The 17687-nt window shown below is 41.0% G+C and overlaps 1 protein-coding gene across 1 annotated transcript in view; it reads right to left on the bottom strand.

Moving 5' to 3' along the window:
- Positions 1–17687, bottom strand: part of STRIP2 (striatin interacting protein 2) — a 120107-nt gene that overhangs the window by 33668 nt on the left and 68752 nt on the right. The window contains exons 14-15 of the mRNA XM_082255298.1: positions 12889–12963; positions 7995–8092 (exon numbers count right to left, since the gene is read on the bottom strand). Of these exons, the coding sequence (XP_082111424.1) occupies positions 7995–8092; positions 12889–12963 (173 nt within the window). The remainder of the gene's footprint in view (positions 1–7994; positions 8093–12888; positions 12964–17687) is intronic.

The following is a 17687-nucleotide window of genomic DNA, read 5'->3' as shown; positions in this document are numbered from 1 at the left end:
AAGAATGCTCCAACTGCTGATGAAAAAAAGGTATTTAGCAGTTTATATTTACTAAAATAATTGCATTTCCATGTTCTGTGTAATGTGGGAGACCAGATATTGTGAATGCAGGCTCCTGGGTTTAGTAACACTTTAATCGTTTCAATATTTGATGTTACACATTTTACAGTCACTGCCACAGAATAGGTTACTGATTAACTTCACTACTCACAAAGCAGAGATCAATGACTTATGTTGAAAAATTCAGTGCTCATGTGGATGACAGGCATTTTTTTTTTTAGAAAAAAAAAAAAAATATTATATTATATATATATATATATAAAAAATAATATATATATATATATATATATATATATATATATATATATATATATATATATATATATATATATATATAAAATAATATATATAATATATATATATAAAAAATAATAAATATATATATATATACACACATACACACACACACATTATATATATATATATATATATATATATATATATATATATATATATATATATATATATATATATATATATATATATATATATATATATATATATAAAACAACACAACTCCACCCACCCAAGATCATTTTAAAATTGCCAGTAATACTTTGTCTTTCCTTTTGCGCTAGTTTAATCTCTTCCTGCACCTGCCTGTGCTGAAATATACACAATTAACTGGCATCAAAGTTCTGGGGAGTAAGCATGCGTCTACCCATACATACACACCCTTCAGTGACATGAAGGATCATGTCAGTGACACCATTACATGCTCTGTCTGGGAGCCAGTAGCTGCAGTTCACAGTGGATATCACTCATTTCATAAAGCAGTATTCACTAAATGTTGCTCAAAAATCTGTCTCTACTGTGTGATCAGACACGCAAATTATTTCCATCACAGTGCATAACCCTTTACAATGTGCTGCTGCTGGGAAGAAGCTGGAGGCAGAGTTGGAAAGCAGCAACTGCAGGGTCTGGAGGAAGGCTGGAGTCAGCTGCCAAAGTCTGCTGAATGCTAAGACCAATGGAGGCGGAGAGGAGGGGGTTCAGTGGCTGCACAGTGAGGTGCAGGATCTGTAGGAGGAGTTGTGTCCTCCTCTCTGCTGCCAACTGCTGAGTTGGGGGGGGGGGTAGCCTCTCTGCAGCTGCAGGGGGGAAGCAAAGGATCTGGCAGAGGAGTTCTGCCCTCTCTGCTGCGACAAGGTGGGGGCAGAGATGAGGGAGATGCAGCAGCTGCAGCAGAGGTGCAAGGGCCACATGAATTAGCCTGGAGGGCCGGATTTGGCCAGCGACCTTGTGTTTGACACCTGTGGTCTACAAGCATCACAGAGTTCACTGAGTAAATACAAGGTAAACATGTATAGCTTCATTATATTTTACCATTTCTGTTTCAATTGTTTTTATTAATAGGTTTGAAGAGAGCAAAGAGTAATTATTCACTTGACAGAGTAGCAAACAATTGCATGCTCTGTACATGCAACAAAATTGGAACATAAATGGGGGGGGGGGGGGGATAAAAGAAGAATTTGGCAAACGGATTAGGTCTTACATAAGGCCCCGGATGCATACTTGGACATAAACAGGGAAAGCTTGCATTGCGCTATAGACTATGTATGTATGAGATAACATTAACATCATAAACACTGGGAGGTAGCCATCCAGACAACTGCCCAGTTAATCAGAATATGAAAACAATATCTGAAAAGGACCCTGAGGTCCAGATCGAACTAAAGCGTAGTCACTGTAAATAGGTCTATAAACCAAGAAAGAATTTATCCAGTGATTATAGCTTCCAAAATACTATCCATTGTCCAGCAACATGACGGTTTTATATTGGGACTCCAATCCCCCCTAGTGCAAACAAAAGCAACTTAAATAAGGAAAAGAGAAAAAAAGCTATTCGAGCATGATGCCAAGGAGAAGGGGAAAAAAAAGACGAACCTGTCAGGGAATCCTCTATCGATCATCCAAAAAGTAAGTTTCGTTTATTCGGGACCTGTAACTAAGCAAGCCAAGGGGACCATACTTTGTCAAAGATGGATTTATTTATCCCGTAAGACACTCACGACTTCTTCATTCAACGTGATCCACGCAAGTTTCCGTTTGACTAGCGCAATGTCTATAACAGCTCTTTTCCACACTGACGCTATAGCAATTTTGGCCGCTAGGAACATAAAGTAAATGAAGGTCTGAGTATGTCGCAGTGTATTTTCAACAAGCTTGTTTAGTAGGGCGACTCTTGCGTCTTTAGTGATATTAACCATTGTGACTGGGAAAATAAATGAGTGAACCCTCATCCAAAAGCAATGAACCTTACGGCACGTCCACCACACATGCATCAATGGTTTTTTACCATTTCATTCATGTGTGATCTTTAACCGATATCATATGCATATCAAAGAAACCATACAAGTTAACAAAATTAAAAAAAAAAAAAAATTAAAATATAATAAAATATTATTAAACTCCTTATTAACCCTGAACAGCCCCAGTTACCTCCCTCTCTGCCCCTGCATAGTTTTTATCTCCATTTTTTCTTTTGTTTATTGGACTTTTAGATTACATAAAAGAAAAATGTTCAAAACTAAAAAAAAGGAAAATCCAAATGACTTTGCAACAGAAACATCATTTTGGTGTCACTTTAAATGAGACATTTTTTAATAAAATGTATACTTTATATTTAAAATAAAACTTTTACTTTTAAAACAAGTGTAAAAAAAAATGTCTGTTACCTCTTTATTTTTTATGTCTTTTATATAGAAAATACATATAAATTTTTGAAAAACAATACTGTCAATAGATTGCCTAGTCTGTCCCCAAAGAGGAGTGTCTGTATCATTTTGTTTTCTTAATCCCCTAGCAGCTGAAGGTAAAACAAATCTTAATGCCCAAGCATAATTTTGCAACTTTGACATGCGTTCGTAAAATTGTACATATCACAACTACTTTGCGCAAATAGTTGGATTTTACCTCGTTTTTTTTTTTTCAGGACAAATTGGCTTTCATTTGGTGGTAAATGGTAATCTTTTTTTTAATTATCAAAAGGAAAACTGGCCCAAAAAAAAAAAAAAAAAAAAAGATTACAGTAATCCCCCGCTCCATCGCGGTTCAGTTTTTGCGTTCCCGGTTATTTTACTATATAAATCATCAACCACTTGCCGACCGCCGCACGACTATCTACGTGGGCGGTCAGCCCCTCACACGTCGCTCGCCTGTGAGGGTTTAGGGAGCGAGCGCGCGCCGCCGGAGGCGCGCTCCCGCTCCCGCGTGGTCACGGACCCCCCCGCGCGTGTGACCGGCGGACCCGATCGCCGCCGGCCACTCTGCGATCGGCGGGGGAGAGGGAGAAAGTCAGGAAGCTTGTGTAAACAAGCTGCCTGTCATTCTCCTCTCTGTATGAGAGATGATCACATGGATCTACTATGTAGATCCATTGATCACTCTGCATACAGTTGAAGCCCCAGCCAATCACAGTTAGAAGCACGCCCCTAGGGACACACACAGCCCCTCCCTCTCAAATAAAGTTAACCCCTTCACTACCAGTGTATTTTTACAGTAACAGTGCATATATATAGCACTGATTACTGTAGAAATGTCACTGGTAACCCCAAAAGTGTCAAAAATGTCAGTCAAGGGTCCGATCTGTCCGCCGCATTGTCGCAGTACCGCAAAAAAAAAAATCGCAGATCGCCGCCATTACGCGTTAAAAGAAAAAACAACAAAAATGACAAAAATCTTTCCCTTTGTTAGTAAACGCAATAACTTTTGCGCAAACCAATCAAAATACGCTTTTTGCGATTTTTTTTACCAAACATAGGTAGCATAAAACAAATTGGCCGAAAATATTAAAAAATTTTGATTTTTACATTTATTTTTGGGGGAATTTCATATAAAAAAAAGGGAAAAATATTGCTATTTTTGCAAAATTTACGCTCTTTTTTTGTTTATAGCGCGTGATCAAAAAAATCGCACAGGTGATCAAATACCGCCAAAAGAAAGCTCTGTTTGTGGGAAAAAAAGGACGCCAAATTCGTTTAGGTACAGCGTCGCACGACCGCGCAATTGTCCGTTAAAGTCACGCAGTGCCGAATCGCAAAATACCCCCTGGTCAGGAAGGGGGTAAAATCTTCCGGGGCTTAAGTGGTTAACAATGAAATATTTTTGTGTTTTCCATAGCTCTTGCTATGTCTCTTAGTATCTTTTATGTGTTTAAATGAGTTTCTATTGTTTTAAAAGTGTGTTTAAAGACCTTAAAATGCTTTTACATGTACAGTGACAGTAAAAAAAACATGCCTACAATGCATTTTAATAGGGTTTTTCTATTTTGCGGAATTTCACTTTTCGCGGCTGGGTCCGGAACGTAACCCTCGCAATGGAGGGGGGTTTACTGTAGCTGTATATTTCTTTCTAATACCATAACCTTCCGCCAAAAAACAACCCAAAATAAATTCTCCTGCTCCCGACAATCACAGCGATACCACATGTGTATGTTAGTTGTTGTTTGTACTCGTAGTACAGCCTTGAAACAATCGTGCGCATTTTGCTTTTTTGTTTTTATCCTACCTAAAATCACGTTTTAAAGACAGACTTAAAAAATAAATAAAACAAAACTCCTGTCCATAAAAATACTGACCATGACCTTTGACACTGACTTTGACCCAAACACTGACCTAGATCAAACCTTGATCTAGGTATTTTTTATTTATTAATTTTTTTTCTCTCTCTCTCTGCAAGGAAGGAGATACAATGTTTCACTCTCCTCCATTCACAAAAAGAAATAACATGGGGGCAAGCTTCACAGTGATTGATCATTGTGGTAACCTTTCAGAGGCTAATCGCAGTGATCAGGTGACCCAGAATCGGGTGTTTCTGGTCCGATCGTTCATACAGGGCTCGGGGCTCCCGGTGAGACCCGGTCTCTGTGGTCGGAGCGCGCTGTGCTCTCCCAGCACAAAGTGGTACGCAAATATGTGGCCCCACAGAAAAAAGCCCAGTCTAATGGGGCCGCATATTAGTGGGAGGTCAGCATCAAATAATGAAAAGTCAACACCAAAACAGGAAATATAAAAATTGCTATGGTCTGTAAGGCAGCCCATACATAAGTCAGTTTTTTTTGTTCAACCTGCTGCTGAAAAAACCTGACCCAATTCTGCAATTCACACATTCAAAGTGGATTGGGGAACCCTCCAACTGAGCTATTGTATTTAGACAGGAAAATAATCCGAAAACACTGATAAGAGCTGCAGTCTACAGCCTGTGATGCTGGTCGAGCGGGGAAAATCCCTTAGTGTGGTTGTACAGAAGTCGGTTGATAGATCCACTGCTGTACAACCACAATGCCCTTCTGTACAACCACAATGCCCTTCTGTACAACCACAGGTCCCTGCTGAACCACCCGAATTTCAATCCATGTATAGGCAGCTAAGTAGTATACAGGTTTGAGAGCTGAAGTGCCTTAAAAAAAAAAAAAAAAAACCTTAAGCTATATAAAATTAAAAGCAAAAATTGTGAATATTACTTAGATAATCTGTCTGCACAAGCCCTTAGAGCTGACGTTTAGGTAGGTATAGCAATTTTTAAAAGGAGTTTAATAATATTTTATTATATTACATTTTTTTTTATTTTGTTACTTTGGTCCAGTTTTTCCCAATGTAAGTATGTATGTGCTATACTTGTGGAAGCTGGAAATCACTGAAGTAGGCACCCACCACTACTACAGTGATCTCCATGAGGTTCTGGGACCCATTCTCAGTGGCTGCCCTGCAGCATTGTAAACAAAGGAGATCGCTCACTCAGCACAGGCACCATTCAGGAAACACTTTGCAATTTCTCAATGATGGCAAAACATTCTCCGATTGGATGAGGTGGCGAGGTGGGGTGGGTCTGTCTCAATCTCCAATTCATCCAATCAGAGAACACTTTGCATTCACTGAGAAAATGCAATGTGTTCTGTGAGTGGTTCCCATACTGAGTGGGCAATCTCCCATGTTCAGTAAGTAGGAGGGCAGCCCCTTGGCACAGGACCTAGAAGCTAGCAGCAATAACCACTGTAGCGGTGCCATCTACAATAATTTCCAGCCTCCACAGGGATTACACAGGCATAGCACATATATACCTACATTGGGCCAAGCTGGACCAATAGAACTATAAAATTTGCAGAAGGATCCAGTACTACAAAATGCTGGATCACCATTACAGAAATGGTTGTCATGATTTAGCGGTGACCTGCCCCTTTGCCTACAAATTGTCACTGGCACAGCCATACTAGCCAATATTGGTGAAGGGGAGCAAGAAAGGTGAACTACAGCTTAGCCAAGACAACTGTGGTTGATGTTTCCATAACACAATGACCTTGGGCTTGTTCAGAAGAGAGGCGCCCCTAAATGTAGCAATATGGTTACATTTAATGAGGGTACAATATTTAGCAACTCACATGGTTGATGATTAAAACAGGCACATCTAAGAATGCAGGCACCAGGGATGAATCTGTCCATATAGACCATCTTCGCATCGTCGGCTCTCACCGTTTTCAGTCTGCAATTGTGACCAGGAAGACTACCCTGCAGTAGAGCGATCTGAAAGCGAGGCTTGAAGCGCTCGTGGAGTGCAGCGTGGAAGGGATGACGTTGATGGGGGTGCAGAGGATGGTTTATGTGGATAGCCTTACTCCAGATGCTTGCATACTTCGATGTGCCTGTTTTATTTAATCAACCATGTGAGTTGCTAAATATTGTATTTAAAATTGTATGGAGAGGGGTGGGCTGCATAACAAGTCAATGGCACCGTCCCCTGAATCATATTCCAGAAAAAGATAGAATCCAGGTGTGTTAGTGGAATACAAAGGGGAATGGGGGAAGGAAGAACTGGGGAAATTGTATCTAACAAACCTGTACGGTGGGGATTTAAATGTGCCTCTTAAATATTACAAATATATATATCCACATGTGATGGAAAAAACAATGTAATGTAGATTTTATTTAAATATACATACAAACCACTAAAACGGATACAATCAAGGTTGACAGTACATATGCAGAGCAGGTCCGAAGGCCTGAATTTGAATGGTATAATCTACTGATGGATCAACGCGTTTCGCTGAAATAGCTTCTTCAGGATCCAAACATTGTATTCTTATCAGACAGATTTACAAAATATGGTATCTATCGATGGAATCAAACGACAGACTTCTTACATAATATGGTAGCAAGTGACATCGCCTTAGCGCCAGCTTTATCAGGAGAAAGGGAGGAAAAAACTCCACTTAGAAAGAAGACAGTCCCCAGAATGGTCAACGGGCTCCCAGGAGGGAGGGAATACACCCCACCAAGGGTCCGGAAATAAAGAGCAGGAGATGGATAGAGAATCTCCAACAAGCTGCCAGGCTAAGGGAACAACCAAGATAAAAACGCCAACAAACCAGTATCGCCTTCAGACACATAGCATAGAGTATTAGAACATCCAGTCTTAACTCGCACAGCACATGCAAACTGGAAGCAGAATAAAATGTATTCTGCTTCCAGGGGTGGCCCGTTGACCATTCTGGGGACTGTCTTCTTCCCAAGGGGAGTTTTTTCCTCCCTTTCTCCTTGCTAAATATTGTACCTTTATTAAATGTAACCACGTTGCTACATTTAGAAGCGCCTCTCTTCTCTTTTATACTCAGTTGAGACGTGACACTAATTGTATATCAAGACATCACTTGTTTATCAAGTCAAAATTTATAGAAAAAAATTTTGCTCGTCTTGCAAAACGCTCTCAAACCAAGTTTCTCTCAATCCAATGTTTTACTGTATATATGCATTTTTCTTAAGAGCCACATTACCAAAGCAATTTTGGGGAACTTGAACTTCAATAAGTCCAAGCAATGCAGTATAAGGCTTGGCATGATGCACTTCATCAACTGTACAGATTTACTGAGCTTTATTAACTAGAACATTGCGGACAGTTGCTTTTATATGATAAGTTTACCCCACTTCAGTACTACTCACGGCATTTCCTCAGGCAAAACATCAGCCAGAATATTAATGGAGTCGGTCTTGGCTTTGGAAGTTGGAGCAGCTGCCAGAAGTATCTTCAACAAGGCAATCTGCCAAAACAGGCACAAACTTATACACATCATAGATAATATGCCACATATACAGCACCTATTCTTCTAGAGCATGTCTCATGGTAACCCCTAAACCTTATATCCCCATATAGAAGTTTGCCTAGTGATTGTCTCCCTCCACCCCTGACATATCTATGTCCTGTACAGTGGGGCACCAGTAGAAAAGACTATGCCTGCTTAAAGCACATCTTGATTGGACGATGAATATGTATCCAATCTAATACTTGGTAATCCAATTTGAAGTGTGGTTGGTGGGTTTCCTTGATGCTGCAGTGGCTGCCTAGGGAGTGATGGTGCTGGTGTCTCCTTGTGCCTGGGGTGGCTTGCACGTAGTGAATGCATGAATGTATTGAATATTGACATATATGGATACTGTATAATATGTTATTGTCTTTTCTTAGGCGAGTGCTGTAATGTCTTCATAGGCCCAGATAAAGCAAAGTCTGGCGAAACGCATCGGCATATGAGGACTTACTTTACCAGCATTCTCTTTTGGTGTATGATGATACACAGTGAACTCTATCAGTACTAGAATTGTTTTTAACAAATATGTACATTGGATGAAATTCTTAATATTGGTTATTGATCAATTGTATGATTTTATTACAAGCGGTTTAATCCTTGTGTGGCCTGTACAGTCCGAAATAGTTTTTTTGCGCGTTTTCATAACTATACAGTATAGATGATGTCCATAAGTGCACCTAATTGGTGGATTAAACAGACGTCCAATCCATTATCAGTTATGGAAAAGGTTATCCATTATAATTCTTCAGACGTTTTATATTGCTCCATTTCCATTTCTAATAAGAAACTAATACGGCTCACCAAAGTTTCCAAGAAACACAATGGAATGATCAGAGTTGCATGTAAAAGGTCTGAATAAACCAGACCGTATTGTTTGATATAGATAGCATTCTGCTTGGATCCTGACAACTACTTTGGATACTGAAAAGTGAGATTATCCGTCAACTGGAAACATGAAGCAACATCATTTTGAAAGCGTATCTCACATAGGGAAATACAAAGTATCAATTTCAAGATGCCTACAACTGATAATCGGATTGTACAATTGTTTAGATCTACCAACAACTATGTAGCGAGAGACACTGCCCAAATAAAACTAAACAGACTCTGTATGTAGGCCCTTACAATGCATAGCTGTTGGATCATTTAAAAGAAGATTATGATATCACAAAGTACTATCAGATTTAAACTTGTGTGGCCAACTTAATACAACATTAAGGCTGGGTTCACACTATTGCGACTTGAATGTGGGTCTAGAAAAAGGAATTGGAAAGGAAGGAGTTGCATTTATGGCTCAAACTCTGGCAATTGGTTAATAAAAAACTACTTTATTGGAGAAAAGCAAGATAAAATCATACACAACACAAATAAACTTTCAATGGAGGTAAAGTGACATGAATAAAAACACATACATGTATGTAAGAGGTCCGCCTTGGTGGCAACAAAGTACCTCACTCAGGCTCCACCCACCTACCAAAATACCCCAAATGATGGGAGGTGGATAGTACCCGTTATACCGCTAGATAGCAGCCCTGTGCTTGGTATAGTTCATGAGTTTATATCACATATAGAAACAGCCTTGGATCTCCATATATGGTGATATTGTCAGGTGCCTAATTAGGTACAGGGCAGAATTGAAGTAATGGGGCCAAAGGGAAGGCAATGGGAGGTTCAAAAAACTTGTGACGTCCTGAAGAAGCGTGCTGCGTCACGTGAAACACGTTGACGTCAGACGCACCATAGACCTCACGACGACAGCTCCACCCACCTTACCCGGAAGGCACGCCGACATTATCCTCGAGCGCGGGAGACAAACTTGCTTGATCATGCAGCAAACAAATACCGCACGTTTTTTCCAAACCATGGGAAGTTGATCGGCCATCTTCCGTTCACCTGGCTAAGACATCTACTTTAAAACCAAGCGCAACTATATCAAGGACTTTCGGACAACCTTGCATTAATAGACAGAGACATCTGGAGGGATTCGGCACATATACATCCTATCCGGACACGTGAGTTTAGGATATACATATATCCACATAACCAGTCCTGTCAACTGCTTGCAAAATATGTCTGCTACCTTAGACTGCTTTTGATACATCTATCAAACATATGGGCAGCCTCCTCTCCGTGGCAAAAATCTTAAATGAGGGTCCACATACTCTCTATATGCGAGTGGAATAATACCTCACTACAGACAATCTTTAAAACCAGGAGAGTAATAAGGCAAAACAGAGTTTGAATAGCAATCGGCTAATTATATGTGCTTCATGTGCTGCTGCTTTCATGTTGTCAGTCTGTCTTATGAACCATCTGCTAATTGATGCACTTTTACTCTGGTGAATCTCCCATGAACAATTCATCTGTGGAGGGTCCACACTAATCAAGTTTGGTGGAATAATTCCTCCTAATGAACTGTCTTTGACATTGGACTCGGTGTTCTTTCAAGTAATGTAGAGTGCATAGACATAAAAATGAAAATCAAATGTTACTACAATATGCTATGAATTAACTTACCACACGTAAAAGGAACAAACCCCTTGATATTATTTGCTGCAATATTTTTCATATATTTTTTCCTGAATACATAATCTGGAATGCACCATGATATTTGATGTAGCGAGTTGATGATACGGTTAAGGAACATAGCCAATTGTATCAACTACATGGATGGAAAACAAGTTTTTGAACCTCCCATTGCCTTCCCTTTGGCCCCATTACTTCAATTCTGCCCTGTACCTAATTAGGCACCTGACAATATCACCATATATGGAGATCCAAGGCTGTTTCTATATGTGATATAAACTCATGAACTATACCAAGCACAGGGCTGCTATCTAGCGGTATAACGGGTACTATCCACCTCCCATCATTTGGGGTATTTTGGTAGGTGGGTGGAGCCTGAGTGAGGTACTTTGTTGCCACCAAGGCGGACCTCTTACATACATGCATGTGTTTTTATTCATGTCACTTTACCTCCATTGAAAGTTTATTTGTGTCGTGTATGATTTTATCTTGCTTTTCTCCAATAAAGTAGTTTTTTATTAACCAATTGCCAGAGTTTGAGCCATAAATGCAACTCCTTCCTTTCCAATTCCTTTTTCTACATGCTACATAGTTGCTTGGCTCACCGGCAACACGCCGTTTGGTAATATTGGTATTACTTGCAATTCATGTCACATCCCACTATATCCTTGACTTACTAAGGAATACAGGGAATTCTATTGGTCCTTCCCATTCCCCTTCTCCCTTCATTTTTTGATTGAATGTGGGTCTCCCCGCATCCAATTTGCATGTCAGAAAATTGTGACTGGCTTTCTATGGAGCCGCTTCACATAGCGGCGGTGCGAATTGTACAAGAGTCCTGTGCGTCTTCTGGTCCCTTTCAGGTTCAAATTCAGCCAAAATCGCAGACTGAAAATCGGACCTGAAACAGTGAACAGGGACCCATGCTGTGAGTCACTCCATGCGGCAGTGTGAACCAAGCCTAAAGTACAACTATAGGCAAAACTTTTTTTTAAAGAATTTTGGCTAGAGCAAGGGAAGGTCAAAACCTTTTTTTTTTCGCCATCTGTGTCCCATTGCAGAGATTTCCCCTCACTTCCTGTCCCATAGCCAAACAGGAAGTGAGGGGACATCACTGATTAAAAAATTAAGGGAATTTCCCCCAGCTCACCAGAACTAGTGTTCCCATTGGAAGATTTCCCCTCTATTACTTTTCAGGGGACAAGCCAAAATGTGGGATTTTCTTTTACTTTCACGTTCATTGATAATGGTTAACAGGGCAAACAGTGAAGTTGTATCCTTAAAGAGGAGTTCCAGCCACCTATCAAAAGGATAAAATAGTCAGCAGGAAGAAAAAAAGTGTAGCTGCTGACTTTAGTCCGGCTGTGCACTCAGCCCAGCCATCTTCATCCTCTATCCTCCCTCGGTGGCGCCGGCATCTGCACAATGGGCACCTGGCTGTGACAGCCGGGTGCCCACTTGCCCATGTCGCGCTGTGCATTGTGAATGGTGGATGCAGACTTTTGGGACCCGTCAGTGTCCCAGAGGACTGCAGGGGAGGAAAGAAGAAGAACTTCCCCTGCCGAGCGCTTGGAACAGAAGTGGGAAGCCGTTCCTGTCAAAATCGGGTACTTGCTAAGCCCCCCCCCACCGCTCCTCAAAAGTGGCAATTGTGCAAGAGGAGAGGGGGGGACAACAAGTCCTTAAAGCGGAACTTCCAATTTTGGGTAGAGTTCCGCTTTAACTAAAAACTGACAGGAGTTCTAGTCCCTCTCCACTTTATCCAAAACTAGAAAAAAAAAAAAAAGTTTTGCCTTTACTTCTTCTTTAAGCAATATGAGGACAGAGAAATATTCTCTCACTAAATGATTTCCAAATTATTGATGCTCAGATAGGAAAAAAAAAAAAAAAAAAACACACATAAAAATTGCTGGGCTCTGCAACCAAGATTTTTTTGTGCACATGGTAGTTCTGACTCAATTGACAGTGAAACCTTACTATATAGAATAAATTATCACATAAATTAGGGGATATACAGTATTAGGTTTATGTTGACCAAAGCAGCACACTACAGTCCCACAGCTTCCCATTAAGTCCCATCAACTCTTTAGTGGTCTCAAATGTCAATCGTCCAACATTGGTATGTAGCTATGGTTTTAGCTAAACTTTCTACACAAAGCTAAGCGAGCTGCAGGCAATGTATTCAAAAATGATTTCTGAGCACTGACCCAAGTTAGAGAACTTACCATGTATTGAGGTATGTTAAACAACATGGCTTTATATAGACATTCTGTTGCAGTCTCCTCCACCATCTCCTCTCCCTGTAAAATTCAAGCAAGATCATTTGTGTTGTGTTTAACAATTACATTAAAAGGTAGACTGTTCTACTTGATATATCAAATTATATTATCCATCCAGCAAGAGATGCTTACAGGAAACCCTTTCACTAGAAATCTAAATCCCTTCAGCATTAGTGCAAAATTAGAGACAACTACATGAATGGAGCGTACTTTAAGAGTCTTGATGAAAGCATGTAAACCCTAGAAGTCTTAGTTTGATGTTGCATTGTCAGGGAACTCCTGAGACAGGGACCATATCTTATGACAAAGCATCCTCTGCTCTTACGGGTGGCTCTATATAGGGGCAGAGTGGAGTTAAAGGGTAACTCCAATTTCATCAAAACAAATTGGAAAAAAAAAAAAAAATCTATCTATACACACACATATAGTATAATATAGCATATTCAATTGCTACACAAGTCATATTGTAATTGAATATTAAAAATGACATTTCCTTTTTTAAACTGCAGTGCTGTATTTTCTTGTAAAATTCAATGCATTAGGACAATCTAGAGGTGTTCTGTACACAGCTGGTGTATGGAACGCCCACAGAAATGTCATTTTCTTGCTTGTGTGGCTGGCTCAGTGATTTTTCCAGAAGTCTGCACTAAGATACATGTTGGATTTTAGGCATCCACAAAAATGTCATTTTTGGTGATATACTCCCACCGGGTTAATAATTTCATCATTAGAACACTGCAAGTGCATCACCCGATTAAAGTCACTCTCATGCAGGTTCACTCTGCGTAGAAAAACAGCTTGTTTTTCAGAGCAGAAACAGGTAGGAATCAGCAACAAAGTTTTATAAAGCTCTTGCAATGTACATCAATCACCTAGAGGGGAATGTTTTTTTATCTCAACTGGATTTACTCTTTAACCAAGGAATTCCATTTGTCCAAAGTTGGAGGCGATGGAGATTTCAAAAATGGAGTACAATTGCTTTCCTGGCATAAAGTAGCAATAGGCCAAGTAGTGTTCTTGATGATTTCTGAACTGCCGTGGGTTCAGCGAGGCCTAATAAGCAAACCCCATGATCTTGGGGTATTGAGACATTGGTCAAAGCAGTAGTAAAAGTAGCACTTGACATCTGCAGCGGTTACTAGAGTAGCTGGTCAAAAGTTTCCCAATTGTGCTGGCGTAAGCTAAAAGCAATGTATAATTTTAAAATTGTACAAGTCTGTCTCTGACATGTAAAAACGGGTAATCCCAACCATCGTTCCAGCCATCACTTTCTAAGCTTATAACGTCCGGAGACCATTTCTCTTTACATGGCAGGATCCGGATCTGAACCTAGTTCCTCTGTGGTGTCTAGCCTTAACTCTTCTAGCTGTGCCACCTAAAATACTTAACGGCCCCTTCTTTATTCTCAGACATTCCTGCTTTCTACCTGGTCTCTGTTGAACCTTGAACTCTTTGCTCCTTCTCATGAACTTTATATTCAAGCCATGCCTTTGCAATTCCTGTTTGCCAGATTATTGTGCTCTCTCCAAGCTATATTTTGCTCCTTGGCTTGTTCGACTACACTTCCACATGATCCCATCTAACCGCTACTCATTACTGACCTTTTGGCTTGTTCATCGACCAGAAATTTTCCCCCAAACCTGGCCCTAGGACGTCTAGGGGCCGTCTTGGAAGGAGAGGAATACTGTCAGGATCTGGATCTGAACCTGGGACCTATGTGGTGACTGGCTGTGGCTCTTCTCATTGTGCCACTTGCTGTCCTTTTCTTCGTTACCACTTATCGACCCATGGCTTGTTCATGGACTATGCTTCCGCCCAATACCATCTAGTTATTACTTATGGACTACACTTCTGCTTGTTCCAGACCGCTTGTTTTCTTCCTGCTGGGGCAATTCAGAGGGCTGCAACCTTGAATCAGCACACAGCAAAACCTTACTGCACCATGAGGAGCTCCGGTGAAGACCAGCTAGTGTTTAGACCTTGCATCATTTGCTAGGGTGAGCTGCCTGTGTATTCATCCAGCCGACTACTGTGTGAACATCTCATACTACAGCCACTGGTCTCCAAGCCTGATCCCAGACTAGAATACTAAACTACTTTATGGCCGGAAGTGCTGGATTTTCAAAGGCCTTATAAAAGGTTTGAATAGACAATGGGCAGCAAGGTCTGCATGGCATAGTACCCCCTAAAAATGACAGGCAATTTCAAAGGCACCCCTAAAGTTCAAGTTCAGATTAAAAGATTAGATAAGTTATTAACAAGAAGGGCAAAATTCCTGACCAGGTAAAGCGAGTCAGAGTTCTTTCAATAAAGTAGGGGTAACCATAGGAGGGGGTCAGCCTGGTCATATATATTGGAGCCGAGATATACCAGAGGCAAGCTAATCTTTCTGGATATTCAATTTGTAACCATCATCCAAATCTGACTGTAGATGGCAGATTTGTATAGCAAGTAATGCCCTTGCAGGGCTATTGAACGGATCATTTAACTATAGCCCCGTACACACGCACCGATTGTCGGCCGACCGTTCGGCCGTCTTTTGTCCGGTGCTGTCGTGTAGGTTGAAAAGTGCTAAAGACTGCACACGAATTTTGTTGGCCAACAACAACCGACTGCAGAATTGATGTCATGTGATGGTTAACTTTCCATGTGTTTTTTCTTCTCTGAGCATGCCCAGTCTTGCTCATCTGCTTTTTGTCAGCCGAAATCTGTACTGACTGACGAACAATCGGCCGTTCTTTGTTGGCCTACAAAAATTTTATAGCCTGCACACCAGATTTTGTTTGGCCGAAAAGTCGCAGTCGGTTGTCGGAAGCATCATACTAACAAGCCGACAATCGGCCGATCGGACGTTGGCCAAATATTTACGGCCGACAATCGGTACGTGTGTACGGGCCTATAGGTCAAATTGAAAAGGGTGGCGGGGATCAGTGACCAGATATTTATGTATACAAGAATGAATCAGACTAAGGGTTAAAATTCCATTAATAATAAAAGGTGGATATGGCTTACCAAGTCCAATGATTACTTAGCATCCTCAGGAGGTATCAAAAAATGTAGTTGATCCCTAGTAGACCACCCTGAGCTTGTTAGGATATATCACGCTACATACAATACCTTTTTTAACCTCCTACTCTAAAAAGCTTCTCTGGCGCTTATAGATTTCAGCTAGGAAGTTGGGGAAAAACAAGAGGATTTTATTTTCAAATTTAAGTTGTGGTTTCTTGCAGATGCTGCAGCGCTGCAGATAAAATGAGGTCCCATCTCCACAAATAAGTAGTCTCACCAGAAATGGCCTGAAATTCACTTCCAGCAAGACATGGTGGGCACCTTCCACAAATATAAGCTGGGGAGGCATTGTCCAGCTGAAGATCCTTGAAGAGCTCTTCAGCAAATGACTCCAGGTACGAGCCCTCTCCTTCCTCCAATAAGTCCAGCAACCACAATATTTTTTTCTGAAGATAATTCTCTGCATCCTCAGACTTTACAGAAAATCTCAGTAGCGGACATTGAAGCGTCTCAATGCCAGGGGCTGGGAAGCAATAGGCCAACAGAGCATAACAGAATAGACAAAACTGACCTTTAATGGAACACAAGGCCAGCGCCATCTCTACACCAGACTGAAGAAATGCCAAAATGCACCCCACACAACCTCATCCATGTCATTATGGTTATATTCTGTGGTCATGTGACCACATAGTAGGCAGACAGGTGGGCAAGAGCAGTCCAACCAATCATCTCCAGGACTTACCGCCATTGTGCTCTGGCTGGAGCAGATCTCTTTGACTTACTAACTTTTGTTCGTATTTGAGTGTCCATTTGCTTATGTGAATTCAATAAAAAATTATTAACGGTAATGCACAAGGTGGTTGCGCCCTCCTGTGTGTTTTTTTGCAGCGTGTTAAAAGAGGACTTCCCAGTCGGAGGAGGGCTGCACCCTTGATGAGCGCTGTAGAAAAAAACTTGGATGGAAGATTTCCCCTGGGTCTAACGCCGAGTTTTTTTTGGACTAGAGTGTGTGATGCCACACACAGCGTGGAAGTATAGTACCCATCTTTGTGCTTTGCAGTTTTGACAGCGAGGCTCCTGCTGAGAGCCGCTTTTAATCTGAATGGGGACATAGCATCTACAGTTAATACCAGGGACACAGGCACATTATCTTCCAGGTGCAATTCAAGGGACATCAGCTTAGCAGGGATGGTTGGGGAATGTTGCACCTTTACTGACTACAGAAAATACAGGCAAGCCATTCATCGGCATGGCATCCTGCATCTCCTAGAAACAATCCCAAAAACGCAAGCTGACAATGCCAGCATTATCTGCTTCCATGCTTGGTATGATCAATTTGATAAAGTAACCAAAAAGGAACTGGCAGGATTTCCAGGTAATTTACCAACAAAAAATGTAAATAAAATGTACAAGCTACATTTATTAGGCACTATTCGAATAGACCAAACGCATAGGAAACTTTTACTTATAGGGCAACAAACATTTTCAAACTTGGACACCTCCGGATCAAGGGCCCACCCACCAGGTTCAGATTCTGGGGACTAAGTCCACTTGCCAGATTTCCACACTGGGAATGAGCATGGCAACAGGGCCAAAACATGATGTGCTGTCCACACCAGAATCAGATTAACTTCTGCTTGAGCAGCCTGGCTTCCAATTCCTCCTGGGTGATGGACATAAGCCACAGTTATAGGGTTTTTTTTCTGCACTATAACCAGTTGACCCAGGAGGTAGGT

This window comes from Pelophylax lessonae (genome assembly GCF_965119305.1).
Source record: "Pelophylax lessonae genome assembly, chromosome: 4".
NCBI lineage: Eukaryota > Metazoa > Chordata > Amphibia > Anura > Ranidae > Pelophylax > Pelophylax lessonae.
This window is presented reverse-complemented; position numbering and strand designations above follow the sequence as displayed.